Here is a 26,174-nt window from a genome sequence, read left to right on the forward strand (position 1 = left end):
GTAAAGCAGCAAAGTGAAATTCATGTTCCAGAAGAAAATGTGTCAGGAAATTGTGATTATTAAGGACCATAAGACAAATATTTGTAATCCAACAATTAGAATCAGAGAGTACTAAGTATGACTACTGTAACCTCATTATTATTTTTGCAAGTCAATACCTATTTTTAAGTAGGATACGCTAAATTCACTATAATTTTAATAGCTGTCTTTAAAGTTTACTTAATTCAGAAGAAGAAATACAAAAAAGAAACTGAGGGAGAAATTGTGATCTTGGGAGCCAGTAAATACTTCTTAACATGTAAGCTCACTCTTTTTTGTGCTTTTATGTAAAGCACACACATACATTTACTCTGTTTGTTAGTATAACCCCCTTGGCATTCTGCTAGTAAAAAAATAAAAATATTTAACAACCTATGAGAGCAGCAGTATAGAAGTGAAACCGTGTGAGTGATGAGAATTACGAGTGCGGTAAATATCTGAAAGTCATAAGAAGCAACGGCTGTGCTGAAGAACTACCGACAAATTATGGCTACTCAATTTGGGCATTTGGTGACATTTTCTCAAAATAAGTAAACTGTGCTTTTCACTTGAAAGAAAACAACTGATGGTATTAATTAACTGAGTAGTTCTTAACTGTGAGTGGTTTAATTCCCTGATGGTTATTTGGCAATGTTTGGAGACATTTCTATTCTTACAACCAAGTTGTGGGGATGTTACCAACTTGAGCCTTTAAACATTCTTCAGTGTCCAGGCAGGCAGTACCCCATTATAGAGAACTATGTGACCCAAAACAACAATGCTGAGGTTGTGAAACCCTGTAATAATTTGGATAAAAGTTAAGCTTTGAAGCAAAAAATAAAATTTTGGGGAACTTGCATTTACTACTATAACACTGACAAAAGCCTTAAAGACCTTTCTGACATAATCTCTGGTGATATTAGTAAATGTGTATTTTTGATACTATATACCAAAATGGAAGGTACATATAACTAAATGTGAACCAATATGTTTGAAATTAAACTTGGTTAAAAGACTGACTGAATGCATTTTAATGCAGCAAAGTATAAAAAAGTTCACACTGCTACTAAGAAACGACTACTTGTCAAGTTTTAGTGTAATAGTAAACAATAATCACAGGTTTTTCTGAAAAGGTTATTAAAATTGTGTATTTTCTAGTTACCTATCTGTATGAAGCTGTATTTTCTTTAGAGACTTCAAGCAAAATAACGTAAATTAAAAGAATTCAGAAATGGATACAAAAATCAGGATGTCTATATTAAGCCAGCTACAAAAAGATTTGCAAAAAGGTAAAATGATGGAATGGTTATTTGCACTAAAATATTATTTATATTAGCACAAGATGGGTCTATCATTTTAAAATTAATGTTAAAACACTTCTGAGTAAATTGGGAAATTTACTAATATTGGTAAATATCAGTACAGTGGATTTAGTTCACATAAAAGTTCTCTGGAAGTTATGAAATTTCCCAAATAAAGCCAATCTTTTGCTCCTTATTGAAGGTCAACTGAAGATATCTTGAAAGTACAGATATCTCAAGTGTCTTTCACATTACAGTCTGACAGTGTAAGTAGAAAATAGTTCAGATTCCTGGAAGACCGCAGTTTAAACCATAATAGTTTCTATAAGTGCTGAACTGAATGGAGCTACTCACAGGTATTTTTTAGAATGACAGACGTTGCAAGTTATTTCCAACACAATCATGGCCACCCTTAATCTCCACTATCTTCAAATACTCCTCTATTTTTAGAACTGCTATATGCATGCAGTCTTATAACTCTAAAGATGTGAGATGAAGATTCTTGCAAGTTAAATATATTAAGGAGTTATGTGCAATAAAACATTACTTAATTCATAAGGTCCTAGAATGCTACTATCATTTGTTTCATGAGAAACATGATGAATTATTTAAAATGTCTAAGGTTCCATAACTGAAAAGGTCCATTCTATCATAAAACAATGAAATTTCATACTTTAATAAATCATATATTTACATGTGGTTGTATTCTTTTTTTTTTTTTTTTTTGTCTTTTTCCTTTTTATCGGTACCAGGGATCGAACTCATGATTGCCTGCTTGTAAGGCAGGTGCTTATGCCACTGAGCTAAATCCCCAGCCCTGTGGTTGCATTCTTATAAAAGTTAAGACAATGCAATAGCACTGAAGTTACTAATACTATATTAAGTAAACAGATGTAGAAATATGTATTTTTATAATATTTTAAAAACTCAAGTGTTACCACATGTAAGAGTGAAAATAGGAAAAAAAAGGGTGAAAATAGTAAAAGCTCTAGAACAGCATATCTACCTAAATTTCTCAAAACATGAAAGGGAGGTGATAGATATTCTATTAAGTATTGAACATATAAATTTTCTACGCAGAAATGATGAGTAGTATGTTGTATTTCAAAAAAGGGTTAAGATTATGGGCTGATCATTTATTTGTCATATGACACTAAGCATAGTGTTTTAACCTTTCTGGTTCTCAGTTTGCTAATCTGTAAGTGAGGAAGACCTCATAGAATTGCACAAGCTACTACCTTAAATAGGCAAGATAAATACATATAGGTGATATATAAATAAAATAAATATAGGTGATATATAAATCTACTTTATTCATATTTACATATATTTATATATCACCTATATATATGTAACTATCAATAAAGTAGATTTAGTTTACATAAACAAAAGTTCTCTGGACATTATGAAATTTCCCAAATAAAGCCTATCTTTTGTTCCTTACTGAAGATCATACATGCAGCTGAAGATCATATACAGCACTCTGTATACAATAAATAATAAATGTGATTTGTTGTGGTTAATTCTATTAATTACTGCTATTGGTCAATCATTCAAATTGCATAGGACAACAACTATGACTATGATGAACTACAGGACAGCCTAACTTTTTCTAACAATATTAAGGTCTGTTTGTTCAAAAGAAAGAGATAGGGGGCTGGGGGTTTAGCTCAGCGGCATAAGCGCTTGCCTGGCAAGCAGGCAGTCGTGAGTTCGATCCCTGGTACCGATAAAAAGGAAAAAGACAAAAAAAAAAAAAAAAAAAGAGATAGATGTCACAAAAGTAAAAATAACATTCTAAGTACAAAGCCATAAAAACTTACATTAATAGATCTTACAAAATTTTGCATAAGATTAGGCAACAGTAAGATACGGGCAAAGTAAAAGAAGCTATTTATATTGGTCAATTATTTATATTTTGATTAGTATTTTCTGATTAACATTTTGATACTAAGAAAAGAAACACCAATTTCTAGAAAAAAATTAAAAAGGAAAACAACAAAAACTACTGTCTTCTCATGACAAAAAAAAATTAGAAAAAAGTTAACTGTTGGGTGTTGCTTACCATGATATATCAAGTATGTAGCATGACTACTGTGTAACACTTTAAAATGTGTAGAATTCACATACTGTTAAGCACTTACAGGTAAATTAGGTACCATACTGTTATGGTTTGTATCTACATGTCCCCCAAGAGCCTCACGCAGTCAAGGGTAGTGATTTTGGAGGCTGACTGGACTATGGGGGCTCATAGCTGACTTGTGGCTAGCAGGTGGTATGTGTTGGGAAGATGTGGGTTGCTGAGGGCGTGGCCTGAGGGCTTATCTTCCTCCCCAGCTCCTCTTTCCTCTCTGCTTTCTAGACACTGTGAACGCCACACCAAGAGCGGCTTGCAGCTGCCCAGACCCTTCCACTGTGCCGCTTCTGCCCTAGAGCCAGCAGACTATGGACTAAAGCCTGTAGAAACCACAAGCCAAAATAAACTTATTGAGTTGCAGGTGGCAGGTATTTTATCTCTGTGATGAGAAAGCTGACTGAGACACAAATTCAACAGTAGGGATTCAAAGAAGAAATACTGGGGAGGATAATATGTAAACCAGCAATCCAAATACTACCAAGTAAATGCTTTAAAAAAGAAATTTAAAAATAGAATGTCCTGGAAGCCTCAAAAGGAACCTAACTCTGCCTGGGGGCAGGAGGAGACATTATAGAAATGGAAACATGGGCGCTGAATCTCATACATAAACAAAGACTTTTCCAGAGTGAAGGAAAGGTACTCTAACTATGATGAACAACATGTGCGGAAAAAGTGTAAAGCAATAGTAAGTCTGGAGCTCAGTAACATTTCATATGGCCGAAGCCCGGGGCTGGGTGCGGAGGAAACATTAAGAGGAGAGGAAGGTCTCAGATGGTGTTGGCCTGCGTCTTCTGTGCTCTGAGCAGTGAGGTCGCAATAACAATGTTTCATGGGAAATGCGAAAGTCAGCTTGCTTTTAGACAGTGATATTCTGAGGGTGCAACGAAATGAAAGACACCAAAATCTAAGTATACAAGTATCTTGAGCCCTTATCTTCTCCTTACTCGAAAAAATTTCTGCTTTAAACAAACTGTTACTAATAAATACAAAATTGCCACCAATAAGACTATGAGAACTAAAATATAGCATATTAATCAATAATTATTAAGTCTCCCAGAATTTGTTTCTGACAGTATAAGGGCCATATGGATGCTGGACAACTGCTCTACCACTGAGCTACATTCCCCAGCCCTGTAATAAAACAAATATTCGACCCTTTAACAGATGAACAAAGTTTTTTTTTAAAAAAAAATTCACAAAGGTGATGATACTGTAAGACACCAGCTAATAAAGTTTTACCTTTGCCTCTATATACTTTGGGATGCTTTTCAAATTTTCCACAATAAGCAAGCAGTACCCCTATAATAAGTAAGAAGTTTTTAAAAACACATTGTCCATTGCACTTAAGAAACAATTATCTCTATGAAAATCTTAAAACAAAAATATTACCTTTTTGTCTCCTTGTTTTCGTCTCCTTAATCCTGGTCGATAATCATCGCCAAATCTCAGAAAATAATAGTAAGAAACTAGTCTCTCAATAGGATCCCTTATGACATTAATGTAAATTGGCTTCTTTTTCACCCCAAATCTGAAATAGGATAAAATTGATGAAATCAACATTTTTATTGTGTTTAGGAGTTTCTTGAAATTACACATGGAAGTCTGAAGTACTGACCCTATATGAAAATAAAAATGAATAAACCATTAATTGAAATAAAATATAATTAAAGAATGGGAGATTTCTCACGCTTATTTATGCTACATTAAAGCAAGCAAGAGTTAAGAATTTATGAAATGATGGTGAACATTCACCTTGACCCTGGGAAGCAGCTGAGTGGCTTGGCTGGCTGAGGCAGTCAGGCAGCCAATCAGACGCTTGGCATGGCGGAGTCTTCAGAAGCAGACTGGCAGGTTACCCCATGCAGGCAGACCCCACAGGTCTTCTTAGGTGAACTATGCAGGTCTCAGATACTGACAGGCACTGCATCCCACGAGTGGGCACGCTGCAGTACATCCACCTGGCAGACTGTGACAAGCCCATCCTCATCAGCCCTCCAGAGTTGATGGGTACCATCATGGATACCATGATGGCTCCTGCTGCCACACCAGCTGTGCCTGCCCTGCACAGACAGGAGTGGCGCTGCCCAAGAGAACTACCCTATAAAAGAGGTAGAGTGAGATGATCTGACAGCTGCATTAACACTAACACAGGACACAAGAACCAAAGTATTCAGCAACAAACTTCAAAGAAAAGGAAACTGATAAATTGCCTGAGAATTCATAATAATGATTTTTTTTTTTTAAATAAAGAGTCTCACTATGTAGTCCAGGCTGGCCTTAAACTTGCAGCAATCCTCCTGTCTCAGGCTCCTGAGTGCTGGGGTCACAGGTGTGTGTCACATTGCCTGACTAATTCTAAGGAAACTCAACGAAATGAAAGAGAATATAAACAGACAATTCAATAAAATCAGAAAAACAATTCAAGATATGAATGGGAAACTTAGCAAAGAGACAGAGATCATAAAAAACAATAAAAAAGAAATCTTGAAGATAAAAAAGTTAAAAAAAAAAAAGGTGTCTCAACTGCAGACTAGATCAAGCAGAATGAAGAATTTGTGACTTGAAGACAAATCTTTCCAAATAACCCAGTAAGACCAAAAAGAAACAAATTAACTAAGTAACCAAATAACACTAGAATGAAGAAAATCTTTGAAATTTCTGGGACTCCACTAAATGAGTAAATTTCTCTACTTTGGATGTTCCAGAAAGGGGATGCAGGTGGGTAAGCTGCTAAGTTTCAATGGAAGTGAAAACCACAAATCTTGGGAAAGATGTTCACATTCAGGTATGGAAAGCTCAAAGGATGCCTAACAGAGTCAATCAGCAATGATCTACTCTGAGGCCTTCAAACTGTCAGAAGTACAAGACAGAGATTAAATTATAAAACAGCAAGAGGACAGTGTCAAGTCACACACGAGGAAATCATCACTACACTAACAGCGGACTTTTCAAACAGGATTCTTTCACACCAGGAGAGAAGAGGATGAAACATTTAGTGCTCCAAAAGAAAAAGTAAACAAAAGGCCAACCATGTATACTATGTCCAGAAAAGCTATCCATCAGAAATGAAAGAGAAATAAAGTCTTTCCAAGACAAAACAAAGCAAAGCAAAACAAAACAGGGAATTCATTACCACCACATAAGAACTGCCTAAGGCAGACCTGTACAAGACCTGCAAAAGGATGACAACTACCATCATGAAAACAGGAAAGTATAAAATTCACTAGCAAAGAAGACAAAGTGCTAACAAGAGGGTTCAGAGGACCGTCTGTATCAGCAATAAGGAATAAAATAGTAAGATTTCAAATAACCTAATGATGCAACTCAATAAACCAGCAAAGCAAGAATAAACAAAATCCAAAATTAGTAAGAGAAAAGAATTCAACAGGAAAACAAAATGAAGAACAAAAACAACACAACAATAAAGAACCCCAATATTTTTCAAATACATAAAATTGACAAACAATTTATCTAAAGGGAAAAAAAAAGAGATCCAGACAGGTAAAATTAGAGATGAAAAAGCAAATTAAGAATTAAAAGGGAGAGGGAGGCTTCTAAATGCATTTTATAAGGCCTGCACTATCCTGCTATTAAAGACACACAAAGACACACAAAAAAGAAAACTATACACAAGTATCCCTGATAAACAGAAATGTAAAAATTCATAGCAAAATACTTAAACTGAATTCAACCAAAAGACCACATACTGTGATCAAGTTGGTTTAATTCTAGCCAGTAAAGATGATTCAACACTTGCAAATCAATAAAAATAACTATACCATATAAATAGAATGAAGAATAAAAATCACCTGATCATCTCAATAGGCAGAGAAAATAATATCGGATAAAGTTCAGAATCTCTTCATGATAAAAACTTTTAACAAAGGGGAATACGTCTGGAATACAAATCCACACAAAGGCTGTATACAACGAAACAGCAACTCCATGCTGAACAGGAAAATTTAATTCTCTCCTCTAAAAGCATGAACAGAGATGTAATCTCCTACCACTCTTGCTAGGTACAGTTTAGTGATGGAAATGTTAGCCAGAACAATAAGGCAAGAGAAAGAAATAAAGAGCATCCACATTGAAAAGGAGCTCACACTATCCTTTTTCACATGACAGGGTCCTATATACAGAGTAACCTAACGATTATCAAATATCTGTTAGAACTAAGGTTGAAGGAAATGAAAATACACACATGAAAATCAGCAGCTTTTAAAAAGTATTAGTAATGAAATTGCTAAGAAAGAAATCTCATCCATAAAAGCTACAAAAATACATAGGAATAAACTTAACCAAGGAAATGAATGATCTCTACAAAAAATCATAAAATACTAATGAAAAAAATTGAAGAGAACCTACATACACACCCATGCACACAAAATGAAACCATCGTATATTCATGGGTTAGGGAAATTAACATTGTTAAAATGTCCACATTACCCAGAGTGATCTACAAATTCAATGTAATTTGCATCACAACATCAATGACATTCTTCATAGATTGAAAAGTCTTCTAGAATTTGTGCAGAACTATAGAAGACCCCAAATAGTCAAGGCAATCCTAAATAAAGACAAAACTGGAGTGTCATGGTTTATGTCTGTGTCCCCCGGCCTCATGAGTTTGCATTTATCATTTGTGATGGTTCATTGTCTAGTGCTTGTTTTGATGGTGTCAGTGCTCCACCCACATAGGGGTGGAGCCAGGATGTGATGTAATGGCAGGAAGAAGTTGTGTCTTGCTCCTTTTTTTTTTTTTTTTTTTTTTTTTTATTTAAGAGGAAAAAGAGAAAAACACAAAACAAAACAAAGCAGTGTAAGGTTACACATAATACAGAACTACAAAAAAAAAAAAAACATAACAGTAAGAAATCACCTGTTAATAGATTACATATTATCATCTTGGAAATAGTTGCTCAAATCACACTATCAAAGAATACAAAGTAGACATTCAAACAGAGAGACTGCAAACAGCTGTATTCAGTGATCCAAAAACATTAATATAGTCAGCTATTTAACATCCCTAAACACACTTGCTGTTATATCCGTTAGAGCTCTTTTTTTTTTTTTTCCCTCCCTCTCTTTTTTACAACAAAATTTACACATTTTGGATTTTATTACTCCTTAGTTCTTATTACTTTTTTGGGGGGGAGAGAATAAAGTCAAATATGGCAAAACAAAGCTGTAAGTCAAAACCAAGGATAGACATAGCACATGATGTAGAACAGAGTACAAGGTCATCAACAATGGTTATCAACATTGTCTCTTGTTTCCTTAAAAGGAATTGTCCATCTCATTAGATATTATAAAGCCGGACAAAACAGTGGAGAACAAGACCAATAAAACTTAGGCATTGTGAACATTACAGGACTTCCAAAGGAGACAATAGTCAAACCAGAATGGGCATCTTTGTGAATCTTATTGCCTTCAAATTAGTTGCCTATACCTTCAGACTTGCTACTATCGCACAGAATGGAACAGAGTCTAATCAGTCAAAACAAGATCTTGGGAGTATTACAGGACTTCAAAACAAGTTAATAGGAGATCAAAAAGAGTTACTACTATATATCCTAATTTTTTAAATTTTTCCCTTAATTAAAATAAACATAAGAAATAGCTAAATATTTTTTTTAAAGAATAGTAGTTACCATAGTGTCTGTCTTTTTCCTTAAAATATTTGGATAAAACTTCATATACTATAGCTTCAAATATTTCCATATCAAAAAGCCCAGAATAAAGCCTTCTTTCTAATTAATAAGTGAAAATTTTATAAGGCTTCAAGGCCACATAATGGGGAATCATGATTATCACATATTTTTATATATTTGAATCATTACTTACATTAGGGAAACTATTCGGTATTCATACATGCGAGATTGATTTATTTCACTTATGAGTATGGTCTCAAGCTGCGCCCATTTATTGATAAATATCTCAATGCGATCCTTCTTTATAGCTGAATAATACTCCATTGTATAGAAATACCACAACTTTTTTATCCATTCCTCAGTTGATGGACACTTGGGTTGTTTCCAAGATCTGGCGATTACAAATTGTGCTGCTATAAACATAGGTGCACATATATCCCTGTGGTATGATGCTTTCAGTTCTTCTGGGAATATGCCTAGAAGTGGAATAGCTGGAATAAATGGGATTTCCAATCCCAACTTTTTGAGAAACCTCCAGACAGACCTCCACAAAGGCTGTACCAGTCTACACTCCCACCAACAGTGCAGGAGAGTTCCTTTTTCCCCACAGCCTCTCCAGCATTTGTTGTTGTTGGTTTTCTTGATCCTGGCCATTCTTTCAGGAGTGAGATGGTATCTCAGTGTGGTTTTAATTTGCATTTCTCTAATGACCAATGATGATGAGCATTTTTTCATGTATTTATTTGCCATTTGCATTTCTTCATCTGAGAATTGCGTATTCATCTCAGATGCCCATTTTTGGATTGGATCTTTGAATTTTGGAGGTCTGAGTTTTTTTAATTCTTTATATGTTTTAGACAAGAGTCCCTTGTCTGAGAGACAGTTCACTAAAATCTTTTCCCAGTTTGTGGGTTTTCTTTTCACTATGCTGGAGATTTCTTTTGACATGCAAAAACTTTTTAATAAGAAGTGGTCCCAGTTATTGATTCTGGGGAGTATTTCCCGTGCAGTTTGAGTCCTATTCATGAATTCTCTACCTACTCCTATGTCTCCAAGGTTTCTACCCAATTTGTCTTCCAATAGATTTAGCGTTTCTGTTTTAATATTCAGATCTTTGACCCATTTAGATTTTAATTTAGTACATGGTGATAGACATGGGTCTAGCTTTAGTTTTCGGCAAATGGAGAGCCAGTTTTTCCAGCACCATGTGTCTTGCTCTTTGCCTGTCCTGTTTGCTGTTGGTGGCTGCCATGAACAGCGGCCCAGCCATGCCTGCCTGCCTTGGAGCCAACTGAATGTGGACTGAAACCTCCAAAAACTGTAAGAAATAAACCTTTCCTTTCCCACTTTGGGCTTCAGGTATTTTGTCTCAGCGATGAGTAAAAAGTAACTAAGACACTGGAGGCATCACAATATCTGACTTTTAAAACACACTATAATGCTATGGTAACCAAAACAATATGGTATTGGCATAAAAACTATGACACTGATCTACAGAAGGAGGAACTCAGAAATAAATTCACATACTTATAGCCAATTTATTTTGAATAAAGGCAGCAAGAATATATACTGGAGAAACGGAAGTCTCTTTAATAAATGACACTGGATATCTATGTGCAAAACAAAGAAACTAGACACTTATCTCTTAACATATATAAAATCAATTCAAATTGGATCAAATAATCTAATTATGAAACTACTAGAAGAAAGCATAGGACAAACGCATCAGGACTTTAGTCATAGCAAAGCTTTTTTTGGATATGGCACAAAAATACAGGCAACAAAAGCAAAACTTGACAAACAGGATTACATCAAAGCAAACAGCTGCATAGCAAATGAAACAATCAACAATGATGAGACAACCTAAAAAATGAGAGAAAATATTTTTAAACTATTCATCTGATAAGGGACTAAATCCAAAATATAAGGAACTCAAAGTCAACAGCAAGGAAAACAAAGATCTTACTAAAAAATGGACAAATGACCCGAACAGACATTTCTCAGAATAGGCTATAGAAATGGCCAACCGGTACATAAAGAGAGAGAGAGAGAGAGAGAGAGAGAGAGAGAGAGAGAGAGAGAGAGAGAGAGACAGAGAGAGAGAGACAGAGACAGAGAGAGAGACAGAGAGAGAGACAGAGAGAAAGAGACAAAAAGAGAGATGCTCAGTGTTACTAATCATCTGGTAAATGCAGATCAAAACCACAATGAGATATCATCTTATTCAAGTTAGAATGGCTATTAAAAGACAAAAAATTTGAGTGCTGGCAAGGATGGGGAGAAAGGTGAACTGTCATGCACTGTTGGTGGGAATGAAAATTAAAATTAGTAAAACCATGGAAGAGGTTCCTCAAAGACTGAGAAACAGAGCTACCATAGGATCCCACTAGGGAGCATATACCGAAAGGAAATGATACCAGTATGCTAAGAAAACATCCATACTTGCATGTTTATTGGTTTTATTCACAACAGACAAGATATGGGATCAAGGTAGGTACCCACCAACAGATGAACAGATAAAGAAAGAATGGTGTGCGTACACACACACACACACACACACACACACACACACACTATATGCAAAAGAACATTCAGAATATATTCAGCTATAAACATTAATGAAATTCTGTAATTCCATTATTAAACTGGATGGAACCTGTGGACATTATGTTAAAGGAAGTAAGCACACTGCTTGTGTTCAGTTATTCATGGAAGCTAAAAAGCTGATCTAACAGAAGTAGAGATCAGATAGTGGTTACCAAAGCCTAGGAAGGGTATGCGGGAAGACTTGAAAAGAGGTTGGTTAACAGGTACAAGAGCACAGCTGGAGAGGAGAAACAACTTCTAATGTTCCACAGCACAGAAGGATATCTATGGTTGGTAACAATTCAATATTTCAAAACAGCTAATAGGATTTTAAGTGTTACAAACCCAAAAAAATGATAAATGTGTGAGATGACAGATAATGTCAATTATCTTAATTTGGTCACTATCTGTATTGAAATATTATATGGCACCCTATGCATATATATGTACAGTTACTGTTTGTTAACTAATAATTTTTAAAAATTATGGAGGAAGGAGAAAATGAATAAAGATTTTAATCTTTATTAGCAAGAATTATGTAAAACATTTCAATTTCATTCCTTCATTAGGGTTCAAATCCAAGTATACAATCCTCTCTCAACTTATCATACACATACAAAAATGAGTATTTATCATCTAAAAGTGGGCTTATTAAGAAGTGATTTATTAGGTTCCATAACCAATCTGCTGGAACAAAGAAATTCAAATACGCATTAAATGTAAGTAATGTTGTGTCATTTCTGGCTCACCAAACTTTACTTATACTTCCTACTTCTACTGATGTTAAAGACAAGAGAGAAGTGAAAAACACTTAAGTCTTCAGCATTATTTACAGAATGATAAAGACCTGACAGAACATGAATGATCTTTACTTTCCCAAACTTGCAGACCGTGGAATTGTCCGACTGGCTCCCGTCCTACAGTCCTCCCTGTTCCCATCTTCAAATGCTTTCTTGACTCTTCCCTTGGTTTTTCACTTAGTAAAATTACCAAGTCTAATTTTTTTCTTTTGTAACTTTCTCAATGATGTGCCCTGTCTCCATGTTTTCTCTTTACTACTGCCTTCTTCCCAGCCTTCTTGCTTGGATTATTGGAACAATTTATTTGGTTTCTTTACATGCAGTCTCTCTCCCTTTTAATCAATTTTTCATACTGGTAAATGAATAGCATGAATTTAAAAAGGGGAAGGTAATGTAGGATTTTCATTGTTTACACTGCAACTTTGAACAAGTGAGTCCAGAGGAAAAAGTGTTTCAGTGAACTCATTAAGGTCAAGATTTATACTTTAACTTTGTATTTTCTATACATTAGAACATTCCGAGAATGTCCAACCTAGTTTTAAATTATAAAATTTCTAAATTTATGACATGAATTTATCATGTCTATCTAAGACAAAAAGTAGCAAGATGGAAGAAAATGTAAAAAAAAAAAAAGATGTCTTGGTTATCATCCTAAAGTTCTGTGAGAAAAAAAAATGCATTTATAATCAGAATATCCCTTGGGCAGACTTAGGATCACAAGTAGATATATGCTTTTCAGTAGTCACTTTAAACTAGAAAGGACATACACTCATTTTAATCTCTCCAGTGAAGGTAACTGAAATATTATGCAATTAAAATTTCTTTTACCAAATTCAGAATTTTCTTCTAAGGGCAAGTATGTTAATAAACTCTGTAAACAGTATGCTGATCAAGATAATAGTGGATAATCTAAAATAAATTATTTTAAAAATTGGTACGGTGATGTTTCTTTCTTCTTTAGTTATGGGTTATAAGGCTACCAAACAAAAAGATAATTAAAAGGATACTATTTACATCTCTACTAGTTCTTGACTGTATATTTAATTATGTTAAATATACTTCCTCTAGTTGATCTTTTTTTTTTTGTCTTTTTCCTTTTTATCGGTACCGGGGATCGAACTCACTACTGCCTGCTTGCAAGGCAGGCACTTATGCCGCTGAGCTAAATCCCCAGCCCCCACCTCTAGTTGATTTTGTTTAAGTATTTACTCAAAATTGTTTAGAAGTCTACTAAGTTTTTTACAATAATTTTTAGTTTCGGTAATAAGAGGACTACGAAAATATTAAACCCCTAAACATTCATGTCAATATCTAACAAGTAAGAAAAGCTTTCAGAAAGCTTTATACTTTTCAAGAATAAGAACCTAAGCATATACCAAAGTTTTGTTTTAAGACTTTGCCTAAAGCAAAGACTCAATACATAATTTTAATAATGAAAACCTAAAGTATTAGAAACTGAGTTGTATGTGGAAAAATAAATCATTTAGGTGAAAGGATAACAAACATTCAATTCAAGGATAACGCAACCCTGAGGGAAAATATGCATATGAATGAAGTTTATGAAATTGGTTCAATGCCTCTGCAAAGAAAAAAATAATTAGTTTATTTTAAAGCTACCCATAAAATGTTTTCAATATTGCAGCATGAATTATTTATAGAAAAATGTACAACTAACTTTGAAGCTACCACTTTATTGAAAGACAGTACTGTGGGAGAAATAGAAATTAGAATATATCATTTTATATATGCAATATGTGGGTGGTTCCTTTTTAATTTTATGATTCCCTGAAAAGTTAAAAGATTTATTACCTGTCTCAATCAGAGATGTTTCAGTCTACTTTTCAAATTTAATGAGATAAACTGAAAGTGAAGTATCAGTTTCATTTTACACACTATAGTGCTCGCTTCGGCAGCACATGTACTAAAATTGGAAAGATAGAGAAGATCAGCATGGCCCCTGCGCAAGGATGACACGCAAGTTCGTGAAGTGCTCCATATTTAAATTTGCACCCTATCTTTTACAGTTGGCAAATAAATGAACATGTATTCCTTTAAATCATGAATATTAAAGACTGAACTATGTTTAAAGCTTTAACAATGAAAAATGCTGGTGTTTCTAAAGTTAATGCAGAATATTAAAGGAAACAGGATTTGAGGCTTTACCAAAATGGCATTATATGTACTACAAAAGAGTTCAAATAGATCTGCAAGACTCATATTTCAACTATTCCTTTTTACATGCTGGGATACCAATAATCATGTGAGTTTCTTTGCTTTCTAGTGAAGTGGTATAGTTGCAATCTGATGGATCAGGCTGAAACTTGAGTTCTCCTGGAACAGCACCATTCTGGTTGTTTAAGAAATATACACATAATAATGATAGCTTAAATAACATTACCTAAATTTAACTTAACTTGAATTTCTAGAGTATAATTAACACGAAAACTGCCAATTTATGAACACTAGAGGGCAGTAAGACACTAGATGGATATTTAAATTACGGATCTAAAAGCAGCAAAGACAATTCAGTACTGTACATTCTTATTTTGGAAAATCAAAATCATAACAATAACACCACTTCTTTTATTTATTTCTTTTAGGTTGCTGAAGTACAAGGCATTCTTTAGTGTGTCACTTTAGGCATAACTTACTTTGCAAAATCCAAATAAGAAATGTGTCCATGATAAAACCCTGGTTTCATCTCTTTCCAGGAAGTTATATTCTTTACAAAGCGAACCTAAAAACAGAGAACACATTTGTTAGTTAAGTACATTTTAAAGAAAATGAAATTTGATGATAGAAAAAGATGATCAATTTAGGAATTTAAAGCCAGATGCCACTTTGACAATTACGGAACTAGAAAAACATTTTTGGATTAAGCAAACGTGTAATATAACCTGTAATTACTAATTCACTATAGAGCTACTATCAGCGCACTTAGAAAAAAGAGATGATTCTAAAAACAAAACTGCAAAATGTAACCATTTGTAATCTTGTGTATTTACATAGAGTGGCAGGAGTATAGAGAAGGGTGTATATTCTTTTAGCCTTTACCAATGTACATACTAAAGCAAGTAAAATTACAATATACAGACATTCTGTATAGAATAAATGTGCTAAGAGGCTTAATTTAAAAAAATTTATTTCCACTATGATTCAACAAATAAAAAGGTAAACCAAAATGAATAAAGGAAAGATGATAATCGGAAGGTTTTTAAAAAGGTAAGAATGATCAATAAAATTGGAGATACTAGTCAAATAAAATATTTTAAAATATCTGTATATTTATTTACTGGTAAGTATACAAAAGGTTAAACTAAAAAAACTCACTAATTATAAATATTACTTTTAAAGAACTGGTTAATATACAATTTGATAAAACTACCACCAGATTAAAACAATAGTCTATAATTTTTTAAAGGAAAACAGTATAGATTTTTGTAGGCAAATCTCTTCATGATAAATAACAAGGGGTTAAGGCTCTTTTCTGGAGGCTGGACACAGTGCAGGGAGCTCAGGTGCAGAGGCTCACCACTCTGTACAGTACTGAAGGCATCTGCAAACCGTGACGTCAGCCCGAAAAGCCCCATGTCAACGGCACACTTCTGACAATTCATCAACCTTCCATTTACATTTCAGAATAGAGTTAATCACACGGAGCTATTCCAGAGTACTTCACACTGGATTAGTGTCATTAAGTTAATAGCGATGAATGAGCATAGCTGCTTCCTATTGGTAGGGTAGGGAAAGGAATCTGAAAATGCAGCTGTATGTGGCAGAATGTGAACTACAGAAAACTGGAGGATTTGGGGAGAGTTTATTTTTTAGAGGAAGTATTAGTAACTCATATACTAAAGAAAATAATGGACCTTTCAGAATGGAAATTGAATAAGCCTTACTTTAATATCCTCTCCATACACATCCATATCCTGGAAATAAAGTCTGAAAATCAAATGTAGATAAACTTGGGTTGCATTAAAAATATGTAATTTCATTTTAGCAGATAGTTTCAATTTTTCTCCATGGAAACAGAGAGCCACATAAATGTGTGATCTGTGGCCTTTGTGTTCTTGCCTATTAATGCTTCACATAAGATTCAAAATAGAATTAAAGTATCAAATGGTAAATGAAAAGCAACGGAAAATAATAAATTGGATAATCCCAAACTGCATCCTTAAAAACAGCTACACGTGAAAATGTTCCTTAATGGTAACACTTAATGGTAAACTATGTCATACAAACTTCTGGTTCTATGAAAATTAGTTTCACTGTTTCAGTCAAAATCAGAGGGAAATCTACAGCAAAGAGAATAAGGAATTGGCGGTGATGGTTGAAGAGAGCCTAAGACATATTTAGCAATTCAGCTACACTTTTCAGAAGCAGAGGTTTAATATGGACACGGTGGTGTAGGAGGGATACAAAAGGAGATGCCAGATTGAAGTCTTGAGAAAACGCTGCTATGCAATCCAAATGTTAGATAGGACCACAGTATAAACTTGGATGGAGTACTGTATGTTGAAAACTAGCAGAAGTTAAGAGTTGGGGATAAACTTTTAAACACTCTTTTTCCTCCGGTGTTCCTAAGGATGGCCAACACGAGGTGGAAAGTGTATGGAGCCATGTAATACTTGACCGCTGCCAGGCTTCTCAAAGGCGAATGTGCCTCTGATTCTCCTGGGACTCTTGTTAAAACTCAGACTCTGACGCAGTAGACTGTGGTGCCGGAGCAGAGGCTGGGATTCTGTGCTTCTAATGCATCTCCAGGTCATGGGCCAACTGAAGAGTAAGGCATGCACAGGCCCAGGAGCTAGCTTTTGACTTCAATAAACAAGCTCCTGAAGCTTGTTTTTCTAGTCTCATAAAGGAGGCCTGAGGTCTGGAGGAGCTCTTTAGTAAAGTTAGCTTCATATTCAGTAAAAATAAATTAAAATTCAGAAAATTTTTGATAATTTTATAAGCTATTGCAGTACATCAAACAGAAAGGGGGAGCAGGAGCAGAATCAACCCTGCCAGCTCAGTCTCATTTCTCAAACTCCCAGTCCTCAATGATGCCTGAATCACACTGGAAACCAAGTGTTCCAAGAAGCATAATTCAAAAATTAATGAAATAAGCAAAAAGGTTGGTATTTTGAGTTGGATACAGCTAAAATTTGCTGAAGGCAAAAGAACAAGGCATGAATCTTCTACTGCTTCAACCAATCCCAAACTCCTCTGTTTACAGAATCAGAATTCTAGAGACAGAAGCAATCAGGAACAACCTTTACTCTGTATTTTATAGATAAACAAACAAACAAACAAATGATCAAAAAGTTGGGATACTGAAAAATTCAACTACTATAGTAAGCCCTCAAATTCAGTTGCTCAAATTCCCCCAGCTGTGCTGGGTGTGGAGCTCAATGATATAGTACTAGTCTAGTGTGTAGGAAGATCTCGGTTTGATCACCAGCATTCATTCTCTCTCTCTCTCTCTCTCTCTGTCTCAATTCCTCTACTTCTAAAATCTCAAGGTTCAGCTGATACAATTTTTATCTCCTTATCAATTTACTCGTTACCTTTATCACAATCTCAACTTCCAACCCATTTAGATCATTACGACTGTGGGCAACCATTTCAACAAAGACCCTTGGTCCCTTGGTTTATTCCATGTGTGCGCGCATGTGCTTAAATAATCCCCAAGGTACTAAATGTAACTATCTTTGTAGGATTTTGAGCCTTACTCCCTAAATTTGTAACACTGAGGTAAATGTAGGTAGATTATAATTACTTACAGGTTGTCTAATTCTATTATTATTAAAGTTCCCCAAATGCACAGAATCTCCTTTTCTTTTTTAATTTACTTTTTTCTTTTTTGTCTTTTTTCCTTTTTATCGGTACCGGGCATCGAACTCACGACTGCCTGCTTCCAAGGCAGGCACTTATGCCGCTGAGCTAAATCCCCAGCCCCCAGAATCTCCTTTTCAATCTTCCAACTAAAAGATCAAAATCTACATATTTGTTTAAGTCAACATTCATCAATATAACCAATACCTGAGACAATCAACTTATAAAAAAGAAAGTTTGTTTTGGCTGACAGCTGAGGAGGTTTTAGTGATTCACTGGCACCTTTGCTTTGGGCCTACAGTGACACAGCAGACCATGGTGAGTGCACACAGTAGAAACCATCCACCTCCTCACCAAGGAGCAGAGATGAAGAAAGGGGATGGCAATCTGATCCCCACTTCAGGTCACCCCACTCCAGGTGACCTGTAGACACCTCTCTCTGGGCCCTACCCCTAAAAAGTGTCTTCCAGCTCTCACTGCAGCAGCACATTTACTACAAGTGTCTTCCACTTCCCCAAAACCCTCTAACACAAGGGTCACTGAGGGGCATCTAAGATCCAAATAACAGCAATGCTCAAGATAGATGCATACTTTTTCTTTCATTTCTTCAACATTAATGAAGGCCATATGTTAAAGTCTCATTAATAAAGCTGTGGCCGACTCACAATGTGCAATAAATCAGAAGATGCTGAGCTGAGGTTGACCTTTCCTTTACAGGGAAGAAAAAAGTGCTAAGCAAACAAATGATGTCAGTAAGACTAGACTGGTGCTTCACACTAATCTGGAGAACAGTCTGAACACTTAGAAGTGGCACTCATGTGCCACTGAAATTCCATATTGCTCTTATTTCTTCTTCCAAGTTGTTTCCAAGGAGAGAACATAAATCACCTCTTTGGAAAAGAGTTTCCTAAAGCAGTTTCCTGCAGTATTAATTCAGCCACTTCTCCTTTTAGCTATGGTTAGCATCTATGCCCTTGTTGCTCCAAGTTTCCCTCTCCACTTCATCTCCTCCATTGCCCCTTGTATCAGTCCAGTCCCAGTTTCCCCTCAATCATTTTCTCATTTCCTGTAGGCTTGCTCTGTCTTGCAGTTTGTTCCCTTTTGGTATTCTCCTCCACTGGGCCAGTACCTCAACACAGGGCTCTGGAACACAGGGGAGCAAGACCAGGAAGCACAGATCAGAGGAGCAGACCTCAGTTCATTTTGTGGACTCTCATGATTACATCCGGTATTAATGAAGGGTGAAGTAACAGGCAGAAGAGTAAAATCTAAAAGTATAAAGTGAAACTTGAATGAAAGTTCTGCCATACAGAGAAGAAATAAAGCCACTATAGTGACTTTATTCAGAGAATTTTCATACCCTGATTGAAATATGCTATCAAGAAGGATGTTCCAGAAGCAGTTATATACACTACATGGAAAAAAAACAGTTTCATGGCTAGCCTGGAGCAGATTCTAAACTCTGGTTTTTTTGGTCAGATTTTATAACTCAAGCAGAGTGGTAAGTAATCACAAAATACCTTTTGGGAAAATACAGCAATGTAGGTAGTGTACTGTGATCTATTTGCTTGCAGAGTTGGAACTGAACCAATAATAGGAAAATGCTAAAAAAAAAAACAAAAAAAAAAAAAACAAAAACCCTCCATCTTACTAACAGTAATATTGAGACTTACACTGCTAATAAGTTAACCTCAACACTGTAATTATCTATGATCACAAAAGGACTTGTTTTCACTACCTAAAACCGTAGAAATGTCATTCTGAACATCTTGGCAAAAGTTCAACTTTGAAATTACTATCTACTGAGTGAATCCTACTATTAACTTGATTAATTGCTATATACCATACTTCTACTCATGCATCTACTTAAAATAAACATTTCTTATATGGCTATGGGTACTTCTATTAGACTAAACCAGCAAGGAATTTTTCTGCACTAAAGGAAGACTAAATAATGCTAGATTAAAAATACATGCAAAGTTCTGCAGCTATTCAGGGTATCATTACTAAAGTTCAGAGCTGTGTTGCTCAAATTTTGGGTGTGAGATGGGGAGGAAGGTTAGCGAATCATCTGAAAGGTAGCACAGATCATATTGCTATCAACCACAGGGGTTCATTTGGCCCATAATTATCATCATGGTACCAAACTCAGTTTATGAATCACTATTAGAATCCAATTGGCTTATTTGTTTTTTCATTGATCATTCATTTAGCAAAAGAACTTGTGGTGTTATCTACTATGTCTCAGGTAATATTTTAAATACAAATGATATAGTGGTGAACAAAACAGACAAGGTTCCTTCCAATAAGTAGCTTTTCATTGTAACAGAATTTTATACATAGATAGCAACTAAATCAGCACACAGGATAATTTTATAAGCTGACAGTACTACAGGAAGGATACAGAGTGATTTGATACTGAGTACTAACTTGGCAGAGGTATTTCATATATAGGGTAGCCCAGTCTGGTTTGAAAGAACATCAGTCTAAGAAGTTAAATGGCTAACATGAAGCCAAATAAGGGAGAAAGCAGGAGAGAGCGATATTCTAACAGGAAATGTGGGCCAGGGATTTAGCGCAGCGGCATAAGCATTTACCTGGCAAACATGAGGTTGTGAGTTCGATCCTTGATACCAAAAAATAAAGAAATGTAAGTGCAGAGGCCTTAAAATAGTATATATAATCAACAGAAGGCAAGAATACTGGACAAAGACTAGATTAGAAAGGGCCTACTGGCCTAGGTAAGGAATCTGGATTTTAAAGCAGAAACAGGAATACGAATTTAAAGCTACATTAAGCTTCTGGGGAAGAATATAAGCATCTTTCTATGTCCTCATCAAGAACCATGTTCTACATCACTGCTGCTCAAACTATGGTTTAAGAACCAGCAGCATCAGTTTTGGCACTCAGTGGAAGAGTTTTAGAAATGAGAGTATCAGGCTCTATCTTGGCACCTCTTAATCAGAATCTGCATTTTAACTAATAATTAGCATACATAGTATATGCTGAAAGCATTCCTCAAAAGTGTTGCTCTGAGTTCTGTTTCTGATAAGAACTCCTATGTTATTCTTACCTTGGAGAAAAAGCATTGCTCTGATGAGGAATTGGAGAAAGGAAGTATAGTGAATGACTACCTACATTCTTAGGAAGAGGGTGCTCTTAGCCAAGTGGTGGTACTCTTGCATTTCTGAGGTTGCTGATATATTTTACAGGGAAGTGATAAAGCAAGAAAGCTTGCTCCTGCATGTTTTATAATTTGGACTCTGTTACAGTATCTTAGTGTTACAACTTCCAGTACCCAACAGACATTTCTGTAGTTTTTGCTTCCTTGTACATTCTTCTTATTTTTTGATTTAGAAGAATGACATCTTAAAATTAGTTTAGAGCCAATGATAATTATTACATTATTTTAAACCATACTATTCTGAATTAAAAGAAATTTTCACAGTGATAATTAAGAATAATAAAAGTTTACATTCAGATAAAGCTTACTGATTCAGAGGAAAATAAAAATGCTATCTAATATATCATCAGGCAAAGTAAAGTAACCTGTAAATACGATCTGATTTTAAAAACTGTTTCTAGGTATAACAACATATAAGTAAATTGCAGATATTGCATATTAGACAAGCCTAATTCTACACAAGCCAGTCGCACCACGTTTTGAACTACCGGCTGATTTTTGGGAAGTGCGTCAGCTAATGATTAACTCTGCCTACACAAATGTTTTAAATGTTACACATTATATAATCAAACTGATTTAACAACAGCACTTATGTGTCTCCTTTTTCCTATACATAACTAACAAGCTATTGAAAGAAAAACGGAAGCTTTATCTTATGCAAATTCAACTGGGAAAATGTACTACTACACGATGTCTATAAATGTATATGTGGTGAGCTTCTGCAGATCTATATTTCATGAAAAAAAAGGTTGATGTCATTGCCAGATATCTTGTAGCTGCCAGAAAATTTTATAATGCTAGACACAAAAGAACTCTAAAAATTGAACAAACAAGCTAACATTTTTCTAAAACATACAGCTGAGATCTGAAATTATGTGAACATTGAAGCATGTTCTTTTTAAACAAAGGTGAATTATGAAAGGGAATAATGGAAACAAATTTCAAATCTACTTCATACTGTATAAAACAGAATATTAAAGATGCTTGCCTTGAGCTACACAATATTACATAATGAATAGGCTTTATGAGCCACTTAGCTAAAAAAGCTCATGTTTCTTCTCATTTACAGAACAATTATTTGGTCTGGCTGATAGATGTGTATTTTTGGTTCTCTGAAAAAGAGTAATCAAGGATCCTGCAGTGAGCCTAGAATCACAAGGGAAGATGATATGACACATGCCATTAGCCTTCATGAACAGCTCTCTAATCAAAAGGTCTACCTCAACCTCATGTATCAAAGTGACTCTTGTTTCAGTGTAAAAACTACACTTACACTTAATTGTGGGAAAACTGTCAACTCTAACAATAAAACAGTTTCAGCTGTTTTCAAACAGATAAATATCAATTATAGTATGATTTGTAATACATAATGTACAAAAAGCTACTCTAATATGGCATTTGAAGCTATATAGTATTTTCAAATATTATCTTTTTTTTCTCATGAGGTCTAATTTTCATTCCTTTCAATATTTACAGACATAAGTTTATTTTTAAGTATAGTTAAATCTCTGGATGTGGGAGAAATGTAGGCTACTGTTACTAAAGAGATGAGAAAACCTGATTTCATAATTTCCTTCATTTTTCTTACAAACAAATCATAGTTATCCATCCATCTGTTGATCTTAAAATTTCTTGAAAGTTTAAAAAGCAAGATTATGCTAAAGACATAAGCCACAATTCCAGTTCTTCAGGCAGCTTGGGTTATTATTTATATAAAAATTATTAAAGAGATTTGGGAAGTCAGTCACAGAATTGAGTTACAAGTATTCAAAACATATTTCTCTATCATAAATTAAAACAATATAATTTTATCATAGGGTATCTTGGCAAAAATACTTCATTTTCTTAAAATGCTACTTCTGAATATAAAAATATTTTATTCAAAAACTTTTTTATTAATTCATATACTTCACAAGTACTTGAACATATATGCATGGAAATATTTCAAATACTGTGAAGGATGTAAAATTACACAAAAGTTGGTTTGTCTTTTCCTGTAAAAGGCTTACTAAACTCAGTACCCATACTCCTTTTAAAATACTTTATCCCTTTGAGATGTACAATTTAAGGATGTATAAGAAAACATCTGTGTATGCCCTATGTGGTAATTACCTGATCTTGCAATGACATCACTGGGTTATTTTTGGTAGTGTTGATGTGAAGAACATGGTATTTATTCTTTGCACACAGGTCATAGGCGATATTTGTAAATGAGGTGCTTGCAGTTTTGGGAACTCTGTTATAAATGATCACCATGTCTTCTTCCTCATCTAAAGCTGCATCTTGCCGAGGTCCATCCAGTGTATGTCGCTGCTCACTTTCTCGAACTTCATGTCTTGCGAAAGCCCTTTCTGCAGAGAAAAAGACGGGAACTAAGTTTCTGTTTTCCCCCCGGGATACTGGGGATTGACCCAGGACTGTTGCACTAAACTGCTAATTTGCCTAGCTGGGACTTGAACTTGCAATCCTCTTGTATCACCCCCTTAGATGCTGGAATTACAGGGTGTGCCACCATACCTCGCTAGTTTTTAATAACACTGTATGAAACTTATGAACATTGAACACTGGACCATGATAAGGAAAGACAAACATAAAAGAAAAAACAAAAGCAAAGATCAAAGCATACATAAGCAAATTGCTTAAGATTTTGGGAGGATCGATCTAGTTGATTCTAAAACAGCTTTAACCTATAACATAGTTTTCCTATTTGAGAACTGAGTAAGAGCAGGTGGAAGAAAATTTTGATAGCTTTAGAATTATGTTTTGATAGCTTTAGAATTATGTTTAACATATCATTAACAAAAGTACAGAGTCCTTGAGTTTAGAAAGCAAAGACTAGAGAGTACTTCAGTGTGGTTCAAAAATCACTTTACATTCTAAAATAATTTCTATGATCTGAATGAATTTTCAAACACAAAGACATTACATGGAATAGTGAACTTCACAGTAAAAAAAAATGCACTTGGAAAAGAAATCACAAGGGTCTGGGATTTAGTTCAGTGGCATAAGCGCCTGCCTGGCAAGCATGAGGTCATGAGTTGAACTCCTGGTATCTGAAAAGACAGAAAGGGAGGGAGAAGGAAAGGAGGAGAAGGAGGGAAGATTTAAGTAAAGATTTTGAAATTTAGTACTTAGATTCAGTAATTTCCTGCTTTATCAAAATTTATCAGGGCAGTGACTATAAAGGTTAGCGTGACAGTAAGAAGAGAAAAATACCCTCACCATGAAACTTTTTGAGTGTTACCTACTGGTGCTAGACAAGTCCTGGCTATTTTTTAGGGAACAGGGAATAGTAGGGAATAGCAGGAATTGAAAAGAAGCGTGCTCTACCCTATTGTACATTACTGGCACCTCTTTCTATTTTGAGACAGGGACTACCTTGTGATGATACTTCTGCATCAGCCTCCCAAAGTGCAGGGCTTACAACTGGCAAGTGTTCACTCCCATCTTACTTAAATTTCCTGATTCCTCTATTTCAAATCACTGTCTACTATGTGGTTTCAAGCATTTTGCTTTCTACTACTCTCTATATAATGTAAGTATCAGCTTCAAACTTTTTTGTAGAATAAGGAGGCAAGAAGACAAGGAAAAGGCGGGGATCTCCAAGAAAAGCACTAATTACTTTGGACAACTGCTTTCCCTATCACCAGATCTTTGTACAAGTTGTCTCATTTTCCTTTTTACACTCTTCCATTCTTCTAAAACAAATACATTCATTCTTCACATTTCAAATTAAATTACCACTTGCCAGGAAAAATTACCTCACCTCCCCACTAAGTTCAAATCATTTTTTAAAAAATACAATTGTAGGGTTGGGGGTTTAGCTCAGTGGCACAAGCGCCTGCTTGGCAAGCGTCGGGTCATGAGTTTGATCCCCAGGACCAACTAAATAAGTAAATAAATAAAAATACAAATGTATCTATTTTATGCTATATATGTCTCACTGTATTATCCTAAAGGCAATTTTACATCATTCATGTGGTTATTAGTGTCCCACTCCTATGCTGGCAATTTAACACAGTGACTAAAAGCAATGTGGTACAACTTCACAATTCAGTCTTCAAATACTGTTAGAGCATGCATCTTATATTTTAATTCAGGAGCATGCATTTTAATGTTAGCTCAGAATCCACATTACAGAACGTATTTTGAGCTGAAGATTCACATTTAGAAGACTTCATTGAAAGATTCCAGGCCTGCTACTTACTGTGCCTTTCAAAGCAAGAGGACAAGCACATACAGGATAGGTGAGTGTATGCATTATACATGTCTATGCAAATGCGTATGTGGTGGTGGGACAGGGAAAGCAAGATAACTAGCTTAATGGTGAACACATCCCTGAACTGCCTTGAATGACCTGGAGATGTTAGGTAGGTAAACATGCAAATAGATCTAGTCATGAAAAATAAAGTAGAAAGTAGAAAACAGATGTCTGGGAAAAACCATCAAAATGGATAAACTGCTTAAAAGCCTAGAATATATAGCATGGAGAGAAATCCCAGGACAAAAGCTTAAGAAACTCTTAAAAGACAGCTACAAAAAGATCATCTAAGGGTAAGAAGAAATAGGAAAAAAAAGTGTCAGGAAAGACTTTTAAGAAGCATGTATCACACTATTTTTTAAAAGGACACTGCTTTATAAACAAATTTATAAATCAAGATAACATATGATGTTATG

General features: G+C 35.0%; 1 protein-coding gene and 1 non-coding gene across 3 annotated transcripts in view; one reads left to right on the top strand and one right to left on the bottom strand.

Annotated features, from left to right (window-relative positions):
• Hs2st1 (heparan sulfate 2-O-sulfotransferase 1) overlaps window positions 1–26,174 on the bottom strand; it is a 187,337-nt gene that overhangs the window by 12,976 nt on the left and 148,187 nt on the right. For both annotated transcript variants that reach the window (XM_013142963.3, XM_003478791.5), the window contains exons 2-4: window positions 23,610–23,848; window positions 15,145–15,230; window positions 4,846–4,984 (exon numbers count right to left, since the gene is read on the bottom strand). In XM_013142963.3, the coding sequence (XP_012998417.1) occupies window positions 4,846–4,984; window positions 15,145–15,230; window positions 23,610–23,848 (464 nt within the window). The remainder of the gene's footprint in view (window positions 1–4,845; window positions 4,985–15,144; window positions 15,231–23,609; window positions 23,849–26,174) is intronic.
• LOC111754390 (U6 spliceosomal RNA) lies at window positions 14,391–14,495 on the top strand. The gene has a single exon (XR_002789082.1). It is a non-coding gene; the product is annotated as a U6 spliceosomal RNA (small nuclear RNA).

Source organism: Cavia porcellus, unplaced genomic scaffold (assembly GCF_034190915.1).
Source record: "Cavia porcellus strain 051 isolate PalLab524CR breed Dunkin Hartley unplaced genomic scaffold, mCavPor4.1 scaffold_1, whole genome shotgun sequence".
Lineage (NCBI taxonomy): Eukaryota > Metazoa > Chordata > Mammalia > Rodentia > Caviidae > Cavia > Cavia porcellus.